The following is a 15,481-nucleotide window of genomic DNA, read 5'->3' as shown; positions in this document are numbered from 1 at the left end:
CTTGAGGGCGCACTTTCAAGGTGTAGCGTGGATCTAGGACATCTTGCAATTTTTGCATTTCAGGAATGCCACAGGGTGTGTCTTTGGACAGTCCGGCTTGTTGTAACAGGAGTTCTGCTTCGTTTCGTTGTTTGGCTCGATCGGATCGTTGAATAGTTTTCCAGGTTCTTTTCGACTCTACCGTGTCGTTCTTGTTGGCATAGGTTCGTCCCACCACGATGGCTCGAGCTAAACACATCTGGTCATGAGGATTGTGAATTTGGACAAGGCTACGCTTAATGCTGCGAAGCTCGTTCACCAATAACATCTTTTTGCGTCCTGTCCCTTGAGGAGGAGAGACGTGGGTCATGTCCAGTGTGGCTTTTCCATCGGTGATGTCAAACTGGTCATTAGATTGTTGTACGTGTTGAATCTTGTCCATGACTTTGGAAGCGGTCAATTCTGCAGGGGTGCTAAACTCGATCCAAACAGGGGATTTCAAACCGTCGTGTTGTATGGAAAGTCTCAAGCGATCGTCTTCTTTGGGTTGACATTGTCGCTTGAGTGCAGTGAGCAAAGAATCCCACACCCCAGTGATAAACACTTCTGCTTTCTCTAACGGTACTTCAGCCTTGAAATCTTTAAACTTCACCGTGTATTTGTAAGCCGTGGTTCTAAATTTTCTAGAGGAGCGCTTTTCCGTCTCTCGAATGGAATAGTACTTTTCAGGGTGACTAAGGGTGGTGAACTTGGTTTAGAGGGTTCGGATTCTGGTTCACTCATGTCCTCTTCAAAATCACTGGCATGAATTTGTGCCAAGATTTCAGCCCTGGTTCGAGGCGATAGATCACGTTTCTGCCTCTTACTTTCTTCTTCTTTCTTCTCGAATGAATAGGATCGTTTCATCTTGAGTGTAAAACGTCAAATGACTCAAGTTTAAACACCATAGACTAATTTATAGTCATGGCAGACCAGCGTATATAAAAGGGTGTGTGTCTTGTCCTTTCACTATTCATTTCACTCTCAAGCCGAGCACAACGATGGAAGAGACTAACCAAATCGAACGTTTCGTCAGAGCTTTGCGAGGGGTCATTAGAAAATTCTCTTCAGACCAACCCACGGACTACTCTCCTTCCTTTCGAGATAAAAGTCAAGATACTTGCTATATCTGTCAGAAGAAAGGGCATTGGTCTTCAGAGTGTCCAGACCGTCAAAAAAGAAAAAAAAAAACAGGGACTAAAAAAGACAAAAGTCAAGATACCTGTTATTATTGTAAAGAAAAAGGACATTGGTCTCCAGATTGCCCAAAAAAGAAACAAGAGGAATGAGAACAAAAGACGAATTCTTCAGAAGAAGAGAGGGATTCTTCAGAGGAAGAGAAGGATTCGTCTGAGGAAGAAAGAAGACAGGTGAAGAAAAAGAAACAGAAGAAAAAAAGAAGAAGGGAAGAAAGCGAGGGGGTAAGAAGAAGAGGAAAAGAGTGTGACGGTGAAAAAATTCAAAAAACAGAGAGACTAAACAAGGAGACAGAAGAAGACAATGAACTTTTAATTAAAGTGTTCTGTTGTGAATTGTGAATTGGATTGTAACAATGGATAAAAGAATAAATTAATGATATAAGGTAAGTGTCTTTGAGTTTTGATTTTAAAATAAGAAGCTACACTCACGCACTCATGCACAGACACGTACTATAAGGGTAAAATGGGTGGGGTTTTTTTTGAGTTATTGGCAAATTGAAAGGCTATCTCTTTTCGAGAAATGTGGGTGGCCCTGAAAAGGGCCTTTTTTCTTTATGGTGTAGGGGTGAGTTTAAGCAATCAACTTTAACTGTCTTAAGCCTTTGCCACGGCCAAGGCCTACTTCTGGACTGCGTACTGTTGATGATGATGATGATTTGGTTGAAATCACTAAGGGTGGTACGGTAGGCTTAGTCACAGGGTTAACGTGTTTAGCTCGGGAAGGTCGTATTCTCTTCGGTCGTAATAAAGAAGTCTGATACATTTGTTTCAGACTTCTTAACTCCGCTAAAATGCCCAACAGTAGCGTGACCGTTTGATTTTCACCCTCTTGTTTCTTTGCTGCTACTTCTTCTTGCTGTTGTTTTTTTCTTACCTCTTCTTCTTGCTGCTGTAGGAGAAAAGCTTGTTCCGCTTCCTTTTGTCGTTGTATAAATTTCTCCAATTCTTCTTTCTGTCTCTGTCTAAAATTCTCCACTTGCGGTAATGAAGAAGGTGACGAAGGTTCCGGAACAAATTCTTGCGAGGTAAGAAAATCCACAAAATCCCAATTCACCTCTTCTGAAAGTAAGTCCGGGTTCCCTTGGTCAGTCTCCCCTGCTGGTGCACCCCAATGGATCGTTTTCTGATTTCCCGTCATGTTGAATCACTGTCGCATAGATTGACTGTACACAAGCACTAGCGAATCTATATAGACTACGTGACGTCACAGACTGCTCTCTTCGGATTGGATGCGAGCTGACTGAATTTTGTAACGCGTGTTCGGATTGGTGAATGAACTCAATCCGTTTCAATCCTTCCTCTGCCTATAAATAAGCGCAGTTCACTGCATTGATTCACCTGTTCTCGTCGCTTTAAGATGCGGACCACAGTCGAGTCATCCACCCTTGTGTCTTCCATGATGTTTAGGACGGACATGCTCATGTATGTCCGGTCCAAGTGGACCGTTGTCCACAGGACAAACACCAGCCTGTGGATACGTAGGATCTACGTTGAAAGACAAGGATGCCTGAAAAGAGTGCTGATTTACGGGCCAACAGTGAGACGCAGCCTAAGGACAAGAAGAAGACCAATGCGGTGCCCTTTATGTTAATGAATACATTAACATAAACCCAAAGGCCCTTTTCAGGGCCAGCCATATTTCTCGGAAAGAGAATGACTTTTCAATTGCCTACCCTTTATTAAATTTAAATTTAAATTTAAATTTAAAAAAAAATTAAAAAAAAAAAATCCCATGTTCAATTCCCCTTGTCCTTAGACAAGCCCAAACTCTATTCCCCATGTTAAATTCCCCTTGTCGCTATATGTTCCCACGATTTTTCTCCATGTTAATTTCCCTTGTCGCTATATGTTCCCACGATTTTTCTCCATGTTAAATTTCCATTGTCGCTATATGTTCCCAAGGGGTCCTGTAATGCTAATTTCCATTGTCGCTGTAGTATCCCACTTCACTACTGGCAAACTTTTGTGAAATAATGCTAGCGGTCGCCTTCGTCAGCTCAAGTTTCCGGTCTCTGGCGGGTCGTGTAACCTTGCGTAAGAGAATAACACTAGCCCGCGGAAAGCTTTAGACATCAATCACATGGCTGCGGTAATATTATAGCTTATACATGACTTTATAGCTGGGGCTTAGCAAACGTGACAATCCTTAATCATGTATATCCTTAATCATGTATAAAGTCACGAAGTAATCTGTCATGTGTTCGTCTCAAAGTTTTATTATGACCGTCTTGTAATTCTTTAATAACACAAAGGATGTCTCTTTCTTCTGAGTAATTGTTACATCTAATTCTACACCGAGATAATAAAAAGTAGAATAATAGTGGCAAAAAAGATATCAGATATAGGTTTACATTGCGTTTTCAGCTCGTAATCTAGACAATCCGGCTACCGAAATGGTGCCAAAATTTTAACTTAGAGAGTATATATCTTCACGTCATTAGATCGTACTTGCAATATGGACCTTTAGTTATTCTGAAATGTTTAGGTCAGGCAGCTCGTGCTTGAAAGATACCAAATCAGGAGCAAAGACTATTACAGCTTGTAAAGGGTTTCAGGTAGAAACTGGTCTTCGAAGAAAGGTATAAACACAGACATCGGCGGGAGAAGCTGGGTGGGTGGAATGGCCTCGGGTGCCAGGCGAAAGGGGTGGGTGGGAGGCGTAGCCGGGAACTTTTTTCAGCTGAAATTCTATAGCATTTCACCTTTACCTTAGTGGAACTGGCTATTCTTCCCAAAATTTAATTATTGGAGAAGGTAGGCAGGATGGGTGATGGCAACTGACATAAAAAGTGATCTCTGTATCGAATTAGGTGCATCACTAAAGAAAAAAAACAAAAACATATTGCCCCCGTGTTCTTCAAACCTTCGGGCTGATATTGATTGTATACTGCCTAAATATGAGAAAATGGAAGATGCAGGAGTGCAGAATTATGGGGTGTCTAAACGTGTTTGTTACGACTGTGCATAACATGATAAGATGTTGTTTCATTCTCCTTGTTTCCACTGACTCTAAGTTAACCGTTCAAAAATTGCATTAACACTGCTTTTCTTGCGGTATCTATCGGTGGTGTATCTCAAAACACGACGATCTATATAGTTCCCATTGCGGGTAGGTAGGCCTAAACAGTAAATATAAATTTAAGAAGAAAACAAAATAGCTCATTATAAAGTTTACGTTTCACTGCAGTTTTTGTGTGTTAATTTTCATCAAGAATTTGCCAATAACACAAGAAATGTTATTTTCCCATTAAACGTAGTTGCCAAGAAGAGAGAGAATTTTAAAATTGCGCGAGTCTTCTGCTAAGCATATTAAGATTTCTCAAGTCTACAAAATATCTTTGACATCCGGCCGAGTTTGGGGAGCAACGTGATTGAAGCGTTACGAGCATGGACGAGAAAATGTCAACAAATATTCTGGAGAAATGTTTAACAGCTTTGAAAGCTGCAGAATCTGATAATGATATGTTCGCTGCACTGTTGATGGTAAAAATGACCCCCTTTAAAGCGCCTTATCACTCAGAGCATTGAATTATATTTTTTTTTTTAAATTTGTTGTTACAATGGACACAATAGCCCCACACTCCTGTATAGGGATTTGGGGCGTAACGGGAGGGATAGTGGTGGAATGTGGTTTTGTTTTGGCCTGGGCAGGTATCAAACTTAAGACGTTTGGATTTTGAGTTTGACTATGGTACAAGTCACACAGGTCCTGTAGGCATTAAAGGTATGCGGAGAACTCGCCCATGGATAACTCGCCCCAACGTATCTGAACAAGTCGCCCCAGAGTGGCTGGAAAAGTCGTTCCAATTGGTTGGAGAAGTCACCCCAAAAGCTTGTCACCCAGATAACTTTTTTTATAGCAGAATTAAATAATTTTTACGGGATTCATATTTAGATTTATATATACACTGCTGTCGGGCATTTCTGTGCTCCTAAAGTTTTCGTTTCCAATATTGAAGCAAAACGCATATCGAATTCGAGCGATTGACAAAAATAAAATACAGCAATGCTTACCATTTGAAAAGATGCAGTTGTCACCAGGATATTTTGTTCAAAATAATATTAATTTAGGACACGGGATACCACCCCCTTGTTTTCCGGACTCGCGATATGTCGGCCAATTCTGCGCATAGCTTTGAAAAGATGTAATGTCTGTCCATCTTGCTATAGAAATGAAATATATTACTTTGGATTGTTTCTGTCAGCAGTTCAGTCTAGTAATTAGGTCAGGTTTATAGCTTGTTTTACAAAATTCAACGTAAAAATCCAGTAAATGGCAAGAGATATTAAGCAAACTAAACCGATCTTGTAAATTCAACATTTTATGAAAAATAAGCTATTATGTGGAAGAGAAACAACAATGAATAGGATGTAACGTGTTTACAACGTCTTATTGATGGGGAAAAATTACTACAGAATTCAGAAACAGACTATACGCCGGGGAATTTGTTCAGAATTTATGTTTAGTGGCAAGTAGACATGTTGGGTAGCAGATGATTTTGTATGTGTGGGACAGCTTCTTGCAAAATTGGAAACTTGGAAAAAAATACAGTTTTGTTTTAAGGTACACATTTCCATGATTTATATAATGTATTTATTTGTATGATTCTAAAAGATTCATAGTAAATCGAATTTTCTGGGTTACAGGTTCAAGAAGGTCATGTAGTGGGTCTTCACGTTGCCATTTAGAAATCACATTTTTATGTGCATTTCGAGTCTAAATGTGGGATATTTTTGTACACTTTATGAATGTCACCATTCTTAATTAATGTACGATTCTTCTTTCTGAATACAAAATTGAATTTTGACCCAAAATAGCATGTGATCAAATGTTTACAGAAATGACGTATCGTTGCGCAGAATTACCTGATGTGCAGAAAAGGCCGACATGGGTGTATATATATATATATATATATATATATATATATATATATATATATATATATATATATATATATATACGCGATCACAAAAGAGACATTAACTGGTGATCATAAAAAGTAATATAGTAATATTTCTAAGGACGAAATTAAGTCTTTATATAATCTAATAAATGACGACAGTATAGTGATTAAAAAGGATGATAAGTCAAACACTAATATTATTATGAATCAAGATGATTATGTTAGAGAAGTTGAACGTCAGTTAAATGATGAAAAAATACTACAGGCATATTATCGAAGACCCGTCAATAGAAATTAAATAAAAAAATTCAACATGCGTTAATGAGATCGCTAAAAATAATAATTCAGTATATGAGGAAGTTTATGCTTTCCCTCTTAACATACGTACACCTCAGTTCTACATATTACCCAAAACTCATAAAAATCCCAACCATAATTTGTCTTTAAATTTTCCAGGATGACCCATTATATCAGGTTGTAATTCATATACTGAAAACCTATCCAAATTTATTGCTAGTGTTTTACAACCTTTAATGAAATCACTTCCTTCATACATTAAAGATACAACTACTTTCATTAAAAAGTTGAAGTCTATTCCACAGCTATTTGATAATTTCAATCCTGGTATCATTAGATGTAACATCACTTTATACCAACATTCCGCATGCAGATGGTATTGAAGCGTGTAAATAGTCTCTTGATAACAATCCTAATAATATCACACTATCTAGTGAAGATATTTGTAAAATAATAAAACTTATATTGGAAAATAATTATTTTCAATTTAATAATACGAATTACATACAAATAATAGGTATGTCAGTGGGTATTAATATGGCTCCTATATATTCTTCCCTTTCATGGGTGAATTAGAAAAGGATTTTCTTCAAAACGAAAAGTTAATCCATCTCTTTGGTTCAGATTTGTAGATGACATATTTATGATCTGGAAGCATTCAACTGAAGAAATGAAAAAATGTATTCATCGCCTAAATCATTTTCACCCGCTGATTCAGTTCAAGATAATATTCAAGATGGCTACTATCGCTTAACCGGCTTGATACAGCTGTGCCGTTTTCACGATATTTGTGCTTATTGCCTGTCTTCAAGTAGGTTATTGTGTTCATTATGTATTGGCTGTTCAGTTCGTACGTATTTCTTCATCTCCTTGTTTTGGAAACGAGAACAGTTAGACTTTTTCTCAGCCCTCTTGCTCCACTGCTACAACTTCCATGTGAACAAACTGCCATCACATGATACTCGCCAGTCAACCCATTTATGCTATGATGGACCCTCATTAATTGCTTTAAATGACCACTCCTTGGCTCTCCACACTACATTGTGCTCTAGACTAAATGAACTGGGACTACATTCTTCATTACCTAAATGTAAACAGAAGCGAATAAAGAAACGTTGTTTCAAAGCTGGCTGGTGTAGAACAGGAAGAAGAATTCCAATTATCTCCCTTATGCCCTTTCTGGCTCGACAATTTAAAAATTTGACCTTTAATTTAGATAAACTAATTCAAATCCCTATTAATTCGTCAACCTTTGTGTCAGCTATCCAAGAGATACCTCTGCGTATTGCATTATTCAATGCCCAATCAGTAGGACCACTGGAAAAGTGCACAGAAATAGTTATTTTTATCAAACACCAGAATATTGACGTCTTTTTCCTGACAGAAACATGGCTAAAAACATTAGGCTGTGAGCCCATGTGTGGGGATCTAACACCCACTAGTTATTCTATCAAGTCGTTCCCCCGTAACTCTCGCAGAGGTGGAATTGCTGTCATCACAAAGAACTCCATGGTCAAACCTATACCGCCCTTCTCCTAGTAGAAAAAACAAGCTGACTGAATCTCTCTTTTTGGAGCAGTTTGCGAATCTCCTGGAGTATGGAAATTTGATAGGTGGCAACCTGATTATTCTTGGAGATATCAACTTTCACTTTGACTCTCTAGGAAACCCAAACACATCAAAACTCCTAGATTCCATTAATGTTTTCACCAACCCACCCAAAAACATGGTCACATTTTAGACTGGATTCTTCATAGACCTGATGATAACATTCTACGGTCCTCCCTGGTATCCCATGAACTTGCATCAGATCACCTCTGCATTATATGCCATCTTGACGTATCGTCCCTAACCCTCCACCTTTATCTGCTACTAATAGAAACATCTGTATGATAAATAGAACCAAACTAATGCATGACATCCAAGCAAACCTAACAACTTGCTTACCTCCTACAGCAGAACAACTTGATAACTGCCTGTGTTCATTGCTTGACAAACATGCCCGAGCTACCAAGTGCAGAGTATCAATTCAAAAATGTTCTCCATGGTATAGCAGTGTTAGGGACCAGCTTCGCACTGCTAAAAGAGACCGCCGTAAAGCTGAAAGGCTTTGGCTTTCCATCAGACTCATTATTTATAAGCAAATCTATGAAGCCGCTAAGAAGAATGTGACAAATATAGTCCATGCAGCGAAATCAGCCCACTACACTACTAAGATCATGGAAAGTTCCAGCTGCAAAGAGCTCTTCGAGGTTACTAACAAGCTAATGTCAAGGAACAAATCTATCCCACTTCCGACTACCTTCTCTCCAGTCGACCTTCTGGACATGTTTGCAAATTTCTTATGTGACAAAGTACAAACCATTAGAGACAAGCCTGACACCACAATTTCAATTGACTCATCACCATACAGTTGGGATACAGAATTTGAGTGGCAACCATTAGCAGCATTTGACACAGTGATCACATTCAAGAGTGCTCTCAAAACTCACTTATTTCAACTGCAAGAACAAACTTCAAGACCTAATAATGTTTCCTACCTTAAATATTCTCAGCATGTTTTTTTATTTATGTTTTCTAATTTCATGGTGTTTGTGTTTGTAATCATATCATTATATATGTTTTTTATCTTATAGGTGTTGTCTAATGTTGTAAAGTGCTAAGAGCTTCTAAAGATTAGGCGCTATACAAAGTCCTCATTATTATTATTGTTATTAAATTACTTATCCTGCATCTAGTATGCATGTTTCATTTTTAGATGTAAATGTAATGAAAAATATTGATAACACTATCTCTACAAATATTCATATAAAGGAAACTAATATCTACCAATATGTGGAATATTCTTCATGTCATCCCATGTCATGTAAAAACGGTATACCATATAGCCAGTCCAAAAGATACCGACGCATTATTTTAGATGAATGTCAATTACTAAATTCGTTGACTAAATTACAAACGTATTTGCAAAATAGAAATTATCCTAGACATATAATTGATTCTGTGCTGAACAAAGCCTGTAATCTTACCCAACATTAGGCTTTAAACACAGAAGAATGTAAAATAGAGAATGATGTAATTCCTTTCACAATACATGTACAGTCTAATCCTTCATGACTTAGGTTATTAGGTTAAAACCCTTTCATATATAAAACTGCAGACATCACATCATGCTTACAACCTCTCTATTTTTCCAAATAAAATGCATCTGATAGATTTGAAAAGCAGAGCAAAAGGGACAGATAACACTTATTTTTCGTTAAGTACAGAAGTGGAGTTGATCAAATGGAAAAGTTGAAAAATTGCAAATTTTATTGATTTAATAAGCTATTAAGTTGAAGTAAAACAACAACAAATAAAGCGTTAACAACCATGTGGCGAAATCTCAGAATTGCTATATATGATCCTTGGGGCGACTTCTCCGACCACCATGGGTCGACTTCTCCTGACACCTGGGATGAGTTCTCCCAGGGCGAGTTCTCCGCTATTCGGCATTAAACACCAATATTTCAGTAATGGCTGTAATTTTTTAGAATTTGATTTTACATACCTTTAACTCATTAACCCCTAGCGCCAGATTTATGTGGCAGGAGGTAGTAGCCTACTGCCAAGCTCTGTAGTGTCAAGGTCATGTATGATACACTAAAGTGGTGGTATTATAGAAAGGTAGACAGATGTTGCTCTACAGTGATACTAAATAATCTGGAAGTTCTTTTGCACTACAAAATGCAGAGGGAAAAAACATATATCTAGGACTCAGTTTTTTTTCCACCCAAAATTATCCCGTGGTCGGAATCCGATTTTGTGTCTGGATTTGAGACTTTTTGGTCACAGATCTAAGGCATACTGGTCTGAACTGCACACAGACATACGAAAATAAAGAGTCCATTAAGCAAAATTGAAAAAGAACTCTAACTTTTACCCTTCTTCTGATGTGCGAGCAAAATAGACAATGGAAAATGATGTTTCTAACACAACTATACGTTAGGTTAATGGAAAATCACTTGGAAGTCGATGCATTAAGATAAGTCAGAAATAGCCCACAAAATGTGTTTCCTACTCACATTTCAGGCGAAAACAACAAAAAACCTCCAGGGGTTAATGAGTTAATGAGTGCATTTAGATGACGTTACAAATCTGAATATTCCTTGTGTATTTAATCACTTGTGCATCGGCATTGCACATAAATTACAAATTTAGCCATTCCTTGATGATTTAACTCATTTACCCCTGGTGCTGCATTTACATGGCAGGAAGTAGTAGCCTACTGCCAAGCTCTGTAGTGTCAAGGTCATGTATGATAAACTAAAGTGGGTGGTATTGTAGAAAGGTAGACAAATGTAGCTCTACAATGATACCAAATATAACTGCATATAATGGCTGACCCAGATTGCATTACCATGGGGAACAACTCTATCAAGGTATTTGCCCAGCTAAGGTATGATAGGATGCATGCATCCTAATAAACATGAATTTCAACCTGCTAATGAAGAAGAATGATCTTGATGAATGTCCTGGCCAAATATGTGAAAGATTTCAGGGAGGGACGGGAGATGCCTCTCAGCTCTGGAGAAAACTATCCCATGTGGGAGGTTCACATGTATGCAGTAAAATGGTTGGCTGTTAGTTATTTCCATGGGCTATTTTAGCATGTTTGTGATGTTGAGATGGACCAAGTACTATCTGACATATTGCTGACAGATCCAGGAGGAATACCTTCTAAAAGTTAATCATTCCACTTCTTTCCAGGGAACACAAAATATGGGAGGGTTAGGTTTCCAATGGCATTGCCTCACCAAATGATAGTTGCCATTGCATGTTGCGATGATGATGATTATTATTATTATTATTAATGAAATAAGTCTGAGGAAGCAGTTTCAGTATTATGCTTTCCTTTTTTATAGGAGCATGTGTTACATATTTTTTAATTTTAGGTCTGTTTGGCAACCATGTTAATGGCAGATTTTTGAACTTGCCAGTTGATGCTTCGTGTAATCAAGCAGCAGCTATATGTCTTGCATTCAGAATATGTTTAATCAAGCAGCAACTAGATGTCTTGCATTCAGAATTCATGTAATCAAGTAGCAACTAGATGTCTTGCATTCAGAATTCGTGTAATCAAGTAGCAACTAGATGTCTTGCATTCAGAATTCATGTAACCAAGCAGTAACTAGATGTCTTGCATTCAGAATTCGTGTAATCAAGCAGCAACTAGATGTCTTGCATTCAGAATTCGTGTAATCAAGCAGCAACTAGATGTCTTGCATTCAGAATTAGTGTAATCAAGCAGCAACTAGATGTCTTGCATTCAGAATTCGTGTAATCAAGTAGCAACTAGATGTCTTGCATTCGGAATTCTTTGGGAAATTGTTTTGTAGAAATAACATGGCACCTGCAATAATGCAGTGTTGAACTGTATTGCAGAACATTCACTCCAGCATAGCTTGTTCTGAAATCAGTCTGAGAGCCTGGAAATTGAGGCCAATTTTTCAAGAATATCACACATAGCTGGCAGCCTTTATTGACACTGTTGCACAGATTAGAGTCTATTTGCTTTAGTCATTCTGTGCTTACTGTAGTTCAATTTTCCCTTTTGAAGGGGATCCATACAATCAAGTGGTTGGGTTTTGAAACTCTCTTGACCACCATTTAAGTTGGTTGGAAAATGATAGTAGTCAAGAAACGCTAAAGTTGGCTAACATGTGTTACATTTTCTTTACTGACATTTGACCAGTGTGATTAGCCATATTCTTTCTCATTTAAGAAAACTACCAGTAACCCTTTGTTAAACACACTTCGACATTGATCAGCTTCCTTGTTTTTTTGAACATTTGATAAAAAGGCACAACTTAAAGGGAAAAAAAGGGCTTCTTTTTTTTAGGAATTTATTATATCCTTCAGTGTTTCAGGAGATGTTTGTCTTTCAAACAAGATCTCATTCGTATATTTTTCAGTATAATTATGTTTGTGATAAATGTTATGTTATTATATGCTCATTTTTTCCCCGTTAACTTTACATTGTCAGAATCGTGCAATATTACCCGATACTGAACTCGTGTGCCAATACACATATAACATTCATGTGCATAAAGGAACTACTTTCTTTTGTAAACAAACAATGGATGCAGACGCCAGCACTTTTGATTTGTAAACAAATCATGTACACTCATGTAGTAGGCGCTTTACGTTGTGGTTGGCACATTCTGCATTGATACAATGTTTCAGATTTAGGCTAGCTACAATATAAACAGATGCAAGAAAGGGTCCATACAAATAACATACAAGTGAAAAGTCATATACTGTCTTCTTTAGCTGGTGATAAGAATGGCCAAAAAAATATTCAGTTTTACATCCTGAATTTCCTCAAAATGTACTTTCTTAGTTCTGCAAATCCGAATTACATGAGCCATGTCATAGGCTCTCAGTCTTGATTACACATTTCAAAGTTGTACTGTAATTTTGATGATAAGTGCAGATGATTACTGCACTCAAATTGAAATAAGCATTAAATTCCATAGCATCTTTTTGATAATTGCAATTGAAAGATTTCATATTTTTCCCACATTATGATTTCAAACATTCATTGACAAAAACAGAAACACATTTGCAGATGTCAGCACACTTCTCCCTCACTTCTTCAATCCCATGTATTTCATGTGGAATTGTCACATAAAAATCCAGTCCATAATCATGAAATTTCATAAAATAAAAAAAAATACCAAAATCTATTAATTCCAGATCAGATGGAAAAGTTGTTGCAATGTGCATTCATTCACAATTTGACTCCAAATTTCAATTTTAACTAGACGTGCCATTTCTTTCGAAAGTTATGTCAAGTGCACAACTATGTTCAAATTTATCTGGGTGGAGTTATGTGCGCAGTAATAATGTTGATTTGTGTAATGATGAATATACGCTTGAGTATTTAGTTTGGAATGTGGTATACTTATAGGTTACTGCATTTGTATGGAAAATATGAACTAGTTTTTCGAATGGAAATACTGCACGACCTTGGGAGTACGGTATATCCATCCGACAAAACGAGTTCATATTTTCCATACAAATGCAGTAACCTTTTTATTATATGCTAATATTTTAATTCTACCTAATATTAACAAAATACACTACATGAAACAAAGTAACTGAATGTGTGCCGCAAATTCTTTTTCGCAGTAGAGCGCCAGTTCCTTCAATGTACTTTTCTTTTATCAAAATCAGACTATGTTCTGCTTTTTCAGATGAAAAATTGAAATAAATCTTCTTGAAGAAAAATAACAAGAAAAGAAATAAGAAATAATTTTGTTCTATTAATCTAGTTGACAGAATCATCTTTGATGCTTGTTAAAAACGGTTTTCTTTAATGTTTGTTAAAAAATATTCATTTTTTTAAAATAAGTTTCCAATGAAATTTGCATTTCATTATGTACCAGAATTATTGCTTCTTTTACTGCAAAATATTTCCTCAAAATATAAAGTAAACAAAAGAAAATAGATTAAAGTTATTATAACCATTCTGTATTAAACAGTCGGAATTGAGCTTTGCTAGGCATCTCATCAAAACAGTCCTGTTACAGATGAAGGAAGTCTTACTAGCATGTTGATGCCAATACATCGTTGTATTAAATATTACCTTTCAGTGCAAGGTGAACATCCTTGTATTAAATATTACCTCTCAGTGCAAGGTAAACATCCTTGTATTAAATATTACCATTCAGTGCAAGGTAATCATCCTTGTATCAGATATTACCATTCAGTTAAAATTAATTGACTTTGTATTAAATAATACCGTTCTATTCAAGGTAATAATCCTTGTACTAAATTTTACCATTCATTTAAAAGTAATCATCCTTGTATTAAATATTACTATTCTATTCAAGGTAGTCATCCTTGTACTAAATTTCACCATTCATTTAAAAGTAATCATCCTTGTATTAAATAATACCATTCTATTCAAGGTAATCATCCTTATACTAAATTTCACCATTCATTTAAAAGTAATCATCCTTGTATTAAATATTACCATTCTATTCAAGGTAATTGTCCTTGTACTAACTTTTACCATTCATTTAAAAGTAATCATCCTTGTACTAAATTTTACCATTCATTTAAAAGTAATCATCCTTGTATTAAATAATACCATTCTATTCAAGGTAATAATCCTTTCATTAAATATTACCATTCAGTTCAAAGAGTGTGTGTGTGTGATTTTGTTTTTTGACATAGCTTTAAAAAAATCAGTCGTATCAGTGGCCCCGAGTGGCTGAGTGGTCTAAAGCAATCACTGTTATGGATCACTATCATTTCACCTCTGTCTGCATGCGTTCAAGTCTCGGGCAGGGCCAGTGTAGTTATGTGAGACAGTTTGCCTGTAGCTTCTCGTGGGTCGGTGGTTCTTTCCGGGGTTTTTCCAACACCATTAATACTGGCCACCATGTATAGCCTATCTTATGCTGAAAATGGCATTAAACCCTACAACAACATTGGTCATATCACTACAGTGTCTGCCATGTGACAGTTTTTATAGTGATGTCTAGCACTGGGACATCATGCCACAGACATGTAGCATGATGTCCCACCCAGTCACATTATCCTGACACCAGGCTGACCAGTCCTAACACTAACCTCTTAATGCTGAGTGCCTAGCTAGGCAGCTGTTAGTACCATTTTTATGTCTTTGGTATGATTCAGCCAGGGTTTGAACCTGCAACCTTCTGCATTCGAGGCGGAGTGGTCTCAGTTCAGAGTAATCATCCTTGTGTTATTACCATTCAGTTCAAGGTAATCATCCTTGTATTAATTATTACCATTCATTTTAAAGGTTACCATTCAGTTCAAGGCAACCATGTGTTACTGTCAGATGTAAAATAATTCATTCTGGTTTATGAAATATATGCCTAATAAAAAAAATTGAGCTAGTTTTGTATTCTTGGTCTTAGAACACAGGCTATGGCATAGAAGTAGAGTCCAACTGCAAATAATATAGACCATGATCTGACATCACATAATGCACTGACAGATCAGGGTCTGTGTCACTTGTTCCACTGATTTCTGCTATCAAACTGC

At 36.9% G+C, this 15,481-nt stretch overlaps 1 protein-coding gene across 1 annotated transcript in view; it reads left to right on the top strand.

Annotated features, from left to right (window-relative positions):
- The first annotated feature begins 4,572 nt into the window (after positions 1 to 4,572).
- Positions 4,573 to 15,481, top strand: part of LOC149780113 (neurochondrin-like) — an 81,262-nt gene continuing 70,353 nt past the window's right edge. Inside the window, exon 1 of the mRNA XM_089936886.1 lies at positions 4,573 to 4,700. Coding sequence (XP_089793012.1) covers positions 4,605 to 4,700 — 96 coding nt within the window. The 5' untranslated portion in view covers positions 4,573 to 4,604. The remainder of the gene's footprint in view (positions 4,701 to 15,481) is intronic.

This window comes from Sinohyriopsis cumingii, chromosome 16 (genome assembly GCF_028554795.1).
Source record: "Sinohyriopsis cumingii isolate HCF-2022 chromosome 16, ASM2855479v2, whole genome shotgun sequence".
In the NCBI taxonomy this organism is placed as follows: Eukaryota; Metazoa; Mollusca; class Bivalvia; order Unionida; family Unionidae; genus Sinohyriopsis; species Sinohyriopsis cumingii.
This window is presented reverse-complemented; position numbering and strand designations above follow the sequence as displayed.